Source organism: Dermacentor andersoni, chromosome 4 (assembly GCF_023375885.2).
Source record: "Dermacentor andersoni chromosome 4, qqDerAnde1_hic_scaffold, whole genome shotgun sequence".
NCBI lineage: Eukaryota > Metazoa > Arthropoda > Arachnida > Ixodida > Ixodidae > Dermacentor > Dermacentor andersoni.
The window spans coordinates 4,106,501-4,112,500 of NC_092817.1; the positions used below are offsets into that span (position 1 = coordinate 4,106,501).

Below are 6,000 nucleotides of genomic sequence, written 5' to 3' on the forward strand. Positions count from 1 at the left end.
ACGTGATCTGCTTGGGTCCTGCCGAAAAATACGAGTAGAGATTAGATTTTTGGGTACGAATTCACTTGCGTCTTCGAGTATGAAGCTCTCGATTAACGTGCGGCGCAGACAGGCGGACTAGGCAGTCGTCATGAAATTGCCGGCTCTTGTAGGTTGCAACACTGTCAAGTATTTTCTTTGAAATGCAGTGGTGAGTTCAATCCCATGAGGGTGCCCCGTTTTCTTCCATTTTATCACACCAGCTAGGAAGCCATGCAAAACTGTTAACGCTAAATCCAAAGAAAACCGCTAGCACGCTATTTGAACAACTCACCTTCCTTCTCTGTGCATAGATACTCTAGATCTGATAGTTCGCAGCGTATGCGCAAAAGCCTTCCGTGCGCCATGTTAAATATATTTACGTTCACTAAATTTAAGACACTCCATTTGATATGGCTCTCAGTACAACTAAGTAAACGTCTTGGCTAGATGCAGTGCACGGTAGTGACTCCTATGAAAATAAGTGTGACCGAGGTTCACGGCAGTGCAAGGTAAGACTTAACACTAAAGGCAAATACTAAGTCGACGTCGACTGTTTAAATACCATTCCAGAAACCTCACAACGCTTGTTTGGTGCCAAGAAGACTTCGTTCACAACAAAGTTGCATCTGAAGGGTCTGGGTACCTTTTCCGAAATTCAAATGTCCCGCCACCCAACCGGGGGAATGGTGACGTTGTATACGCCATCACCACCCTATGCTGCCGTCGGTGAGTAAAACTGAGCCCGACAGACGGCGGTACCGAGCCAAGACAGAGTGTCGGATTCGCCGCTGCAGCTGCTTTTTGGTGAAGTGGAGTAGACCGCTCGGGCATCCCGCGACATCACATGGAAGATGATTTCTCGTGCTACTTGCAATTTGTGCGAGTTTCGCGAGCCACTAACATCAGCGCAACATTATGCGATCAGGAAAGTACTGAAACACGAAAGCGCAGGCGGCGCAGAGTCGAGCGAAAACAAAACCTTTCGTCCGCCTGCGTCGTTGTCAACGGTAATGTCAATGAGTTTTCTTTTTTTTTCTGAAAATGAAAGGAGTGGACAAGTAGCATTTTCTTTCATGTTATAATTCAATACGAGGATACCTTTTGCAACAAGTTGTTGAGTACTAGTGACAGAATTTATCTGAGGAGTACTTTCGTCATCGGGCAAGTGCTTGAATGTCCCAGGGGAGTCCCTAATCACGTCCTCCATTTACCTCAATTTCTTCATTATTAAGGTTCTGTTAGCGATAATATTGACGCCTTAGAGATTCTAGAGCACTAATCTATCACTTTAGCTTGACTTAGTATTTGCCTTTAGTGTCGCTTTAAAGTCAACACGCTAAACACGCTTCAACAGGGCATTTGTGAACGGATGCATCATGTAAAAAGCAAATGTCAACGGTTTTGAATAGGATGCGTAATCGTTTGCAAAGCTGTCGCTGCCAGTATCCAAGCGTAGATTATGCTTCTTGGCAGCCGGTTCAGTTTTAAACCCTTTCCTGTCTTATGGAGCAATGACGGTTTCCAGAGGCAAAGTTTAGCGTTTGGAGAGGATGGCTTCAGTGACACTCTCTCTGTCATGTGCAGACAAGTGGCAACTACCTGCTCGCCACGTTCCGGTGCCAGGCGAACACATCGAGGCTCGAGGTCAAGATTCGCACCATCGAAGGCCAGCAGGGCGTTTTGCGTGCCTACGTCATTCCGCAGTTGCAGCCAAAGTGCTGCCAACTGCGCCAGTACCAGATACGGCCACTCTCGCTGCACCGGCGGGCGCACTCCGTGGATGACCAGGACAGGTGCCCATTCAGTTCTATTGACTTGCACGCTATATTGAGGCGATAGCGATGAGGGCCCCGTGTCGTAAAAAAAATCCGGTGTCGGCGACCGGCGCCGACCGTCTTGCGAGCGAAAACTCGTTCCTAACCACGCATTACGAACCGTGCGAGCCCTCTGCGTGGCACAGAAACGTTACTGAACTAACGAATTTCTCAAAGTAAGATGCTTAAAAAAAGTCATGGCTCTGCCCGAAAGGCGAAGCACCGATTGCGATAGCGAATTGGTAGATAGCAATACGAAGTACGGATAGTAGACTTATCAGCCGTGTAAACACCTAAAGATTCGCTTACTAACTAAATTAACAAAGATATAATATGTGAGCACGACTGAACAATGACTTAGAAAGAAACAGACACACAGAGACAGCGCTGTCCCTGTGTGTCTCTTTCTTTCCAAGAACTCGTTCAGTCGCGCTTACACATTCTATCGTGGATTCAAGCCAACTGACCCGCCAACATGTTTTTACTAAATTAACAAGCACGGTGTCACGCGCGCACAGGTAAACGTGAACGCATCTCGCTCGATGAGCGCGGAAACTCTCTCTCAAAATATTGTAGTGCGGAATCGCGGCCCGAGAAGCGATCTAATTGACCTTGATGTCTCTCCAACGCAAACGAACGTCGATAGCACAGCGCATACGAAGCTAGCGGCACTACGCGCACCCTGCAGAGATCGCAGATCACAGCAGCAGAGAACGACCCGCGCCTCACCCCATGCCTCCTGCGCGACCGGAGAGGGCGCGCTATCCGCCCGCCTTCCTCGCTCACACACGGGAGCTTGAGCCGGTTCGCTGGCTCAACCTCGCACGCTTTCACTCGCACATAGAGCATACGGCGCGCGGCGACTTTTTTATCGTCCTTAGACTTTATGTGGAACCTCACGGCGACGGCAGAAATGCGTCTTTATTTTCATATAATTGCTATCGCAATAAAATCATAAAGTACGATTCACACAAACCCACAGACATGATAGCGTAGGATTATAATTTGAATATACGAGAAAACATGATTCTGTTAGGCGGAAACTCAAACCCCTTTTCAAGCGTTTCTACCACTTATAGAGCGGTGCCCTCCACTCGGTTCTTTGGAACAACATTATCCAGGTGGCGCTCGCCTCCGCGCATACGCCCATAGGGAGCTCAGGGGCGCTCAGGAGGCCAGGGTTGGCAGTTATGCAGAAGAAGGTCCCCTAGGAGTACCTCAGAGTAGCATCCTGCTAGTAACAGCGCAAAATGTAGACAAGCAGGATGGAAAACCAACAAGCCCAAGCTGCTATTCTAGAGACTAGCATCGCCGTCAATCACAGAAGAAGGCGGAAAAGAAGAGAGCTCGCCGTGAAATTGGCTACATAAACATGCATCGCGGCAGAAGAAAGATAAAGTGGTTAGAAATTGAGGATCGAGCAGTTAAATAGAGAACAAGCAGGTGTGTATGCGGCTACAGGAAAGCACCTTAGAGACTTAAGATAGGCACCAACGATTCATAATTATATTTCAGAAGGGTGCAACAGGACTTACTCGGAAACAAAGGGAGGGCGAGTCGGAATGCTGACACACAGTGGAGCCAAATGAGAAAGAGTGAATTCAAAGTGTTCACAACACGTTCGGTTTACGAGGGGGAAAGAAAACTTGGCTGGGCGTAACACATTTATGGACGGTAAGAAATGCAAGGAACCAAGATTTAGTGAAATGCCTAAATGCTGATAATAGGGGTTTCGAGAGTGATGCCCAAATTATCCTGTTAGGTGACATGAATGCGGGATCTAGACGGTGATACCGATAACTGCGGGAAGTTTATACTAGATCGCTACGAGCAACTTAACCTCGTTATTGTAAATATGGGACCTAAGTGTCATGGCCAGATCACATCGGAAGTAAGAAATACGCAATCCGTAATTGATTATTTATTTATTTATTTATTTATTTATTTATTTATTTATTTATTTATTTATTTATTTATTTATTTATTCAATATACCTTGCAGGCCCGAAGGGCATAGGGTAAGGGGTGCTTCACAAGATGTATCAATTCTAAACAGCATACAGTTATAGAAATAATAAAAAAAGAACATTGTTTAAGATTGCACACAAAAAAAGTGTACGATAGCATTACCAAGCACGAGAATCACTATAATCACTGCAAGTTCTGTTATAACGCACAGAAACATGGCGAGAAATAAAATGCATGTAAATTGGTAAATAATAAAATGCGTGTTAAGCTGGTGACGAAATTTTTCTTTGTTACGTTCAGCTACCGTGACATCAGGAAGGTAGTTCCACAAGCGGATAACGCGTGGTAGCACACACGAGTTAGGGGTGTCTATTTTGCCATATTGCGCGTGAAGGAAACATGATTATGTAATCTTCGTGATGGGAATGAAGAGGCTTCCAATGTTATTTGTAATAAACCAGATCCCTGCACGTAGTTATGAAAGAAAGAGGGCTATATCACGACGAATGTTCAAAGGAAAAAAAACTGTGTTTAAAGGAATCAGTGCGAGCAAAAAAGGTTGAGATATTTAGAGCACGGTGACTCCTCGTACATCGATCATGGTTTGGAAAAAGTCAAGTAGTTACTTAGAGAGGAGAGCGAGCAGAATTGATTAACGCTTGAAGGAATTTTAGGCATTCAAGTTTTGCAAAATACAATTTTGCGTTTTCATCAAGATGAGAAAACGTAGAGCTGCAAATTTTATTCTTTTAGTCCTTGGCATATATATATATATATATATATATATATATATATATATATATATATATATATATTGCGACGTTAGCGCTTCAAGAAGAATGTGAGCGGTAGCGTACAGAAGCCAGTGCGATGCATCTGCAATTTCGCGACTATGTGGTGGCGATCCAAGATATGCGCCATGCCAGCTTGCTGACTTGCTGAAGGAATATCCCGTGAGTTGCGTCACAGGAAGGGCTGTCTTGTAAACGTCATTTTAACGATGCATGACGGTGCGCTGAGCCGCCATTGCTGAGATTTTCTGCCATAATTCTTGGTGCGACTAGCCGCGCGAATTATGCTAATGAGCAGCCATATGCAATGGCAGCCGAGAGGAATGCGTATAGGCTGTTTCACATGCTGTGACTGGAACAATGAAAATCGGTGCAGTCGCACGCGTAGCAATGCGATTTTTAGAGGGCCCATTTCACATGATTGCGATTTCAAAAATGCGATTGGTGCGACGCCTAGGGTTGCTTACTGCCAGGTTTCGTGACATACGCTGCATGATTCCTTTATTGTAATGAATAAGAAGTTTGCATAATAATATTGTGGACTTGTATTTATTAGCAGCAAGTAATATGCATGTTTTATGATTCTAACACGCGTTGAAGTTGAGATTTGTTTTGGAGTGCGCAACGGCGGTTTCTGAAGTTCAGTGCGACGTGGCGCACGTAAACAGCTGTTCGCAGCTGGTTCAGCGCTGTGTGTTGTCTACCTTCTATGACCGTTTCGTTCTTCCTTCGCTACAACAATCTACAAGATAACCTATCCACAAGTTCATATAGCTACCCTCACCGCATATGCAGTATTCGGAATTCGGCTGCCACGAAGTTGTCGTGTCAGCCCAACAAGATCCTCGCGCTACCCGTGCTCGGCGTCAGCTTCTGGAGAAAAGATGCGTGTATATTGCCCGTCATTGCGCATATGTGGTGCCTGCTCCTAGCCATAATCTTACGCCAAACGCAACAAGAAGCACCAACCCGAACGCCCGCGTGTGCCCCTGAACGAAGCCTCAAACGATCTGTGTGATTACGACGTGGAATGAAAATTGTGTTGTGAAATTCAACCTTAGCGCTAGCCTGGTTCGTCCATCGCGGTGCGTGTGTTGTGAATATATGTATGGGAGTCCTATCTAAATATTTCTAAAGGCTCAAAAGCCGACGCATCAAATGTTTTGAGCAGTTACCGTCACTTTTATAGATACCTGCACGTTGTAACATAGCATTCTAAACGACACGCTTCTCATCCACTTTGTTGTCCTGTGTCTCGCGCTGGTAGTATACTCTGAACTTTTAACAAGAATACCATATCAATACGCGCTATCAATAATGCAGGATCGTAGGCCCACGGCAGGCGCACTTGCCGTAGGGTTTTTCAGCTTTCTGCTCAGCCTCGCACGCCGCTCACTGTTAGCCTGT

The 6,000-nt window shown here is 45.5% G+C and overlaps 1 protein-coding gene across 3 annotated transcripts in view; it reads left to right on the forward strand.

The window, feature by feature from the left end:
- Window positions 1-6,000, forward strand: part of LOC126535888 (BBSome complex member BBS7-like) — a 155,554-nt gene that overhangs the window by 96,630 nt on the left and 52,924 nt on the right. For all 3 annotated transcript variants that reach the window (XM_050182737.3, XM_055073326.1, XM_055073327.1), the window contains exon 14: window positions 1,606-1,814. In XM_050182737.3, the coding sequence (XP_050038694.1) occupies window positions 1,606-1,814 (209 nt within the window). The remainder of the gene's footprint in view (window positions 1-1,605; window positions 1,815-6,000) is intronic.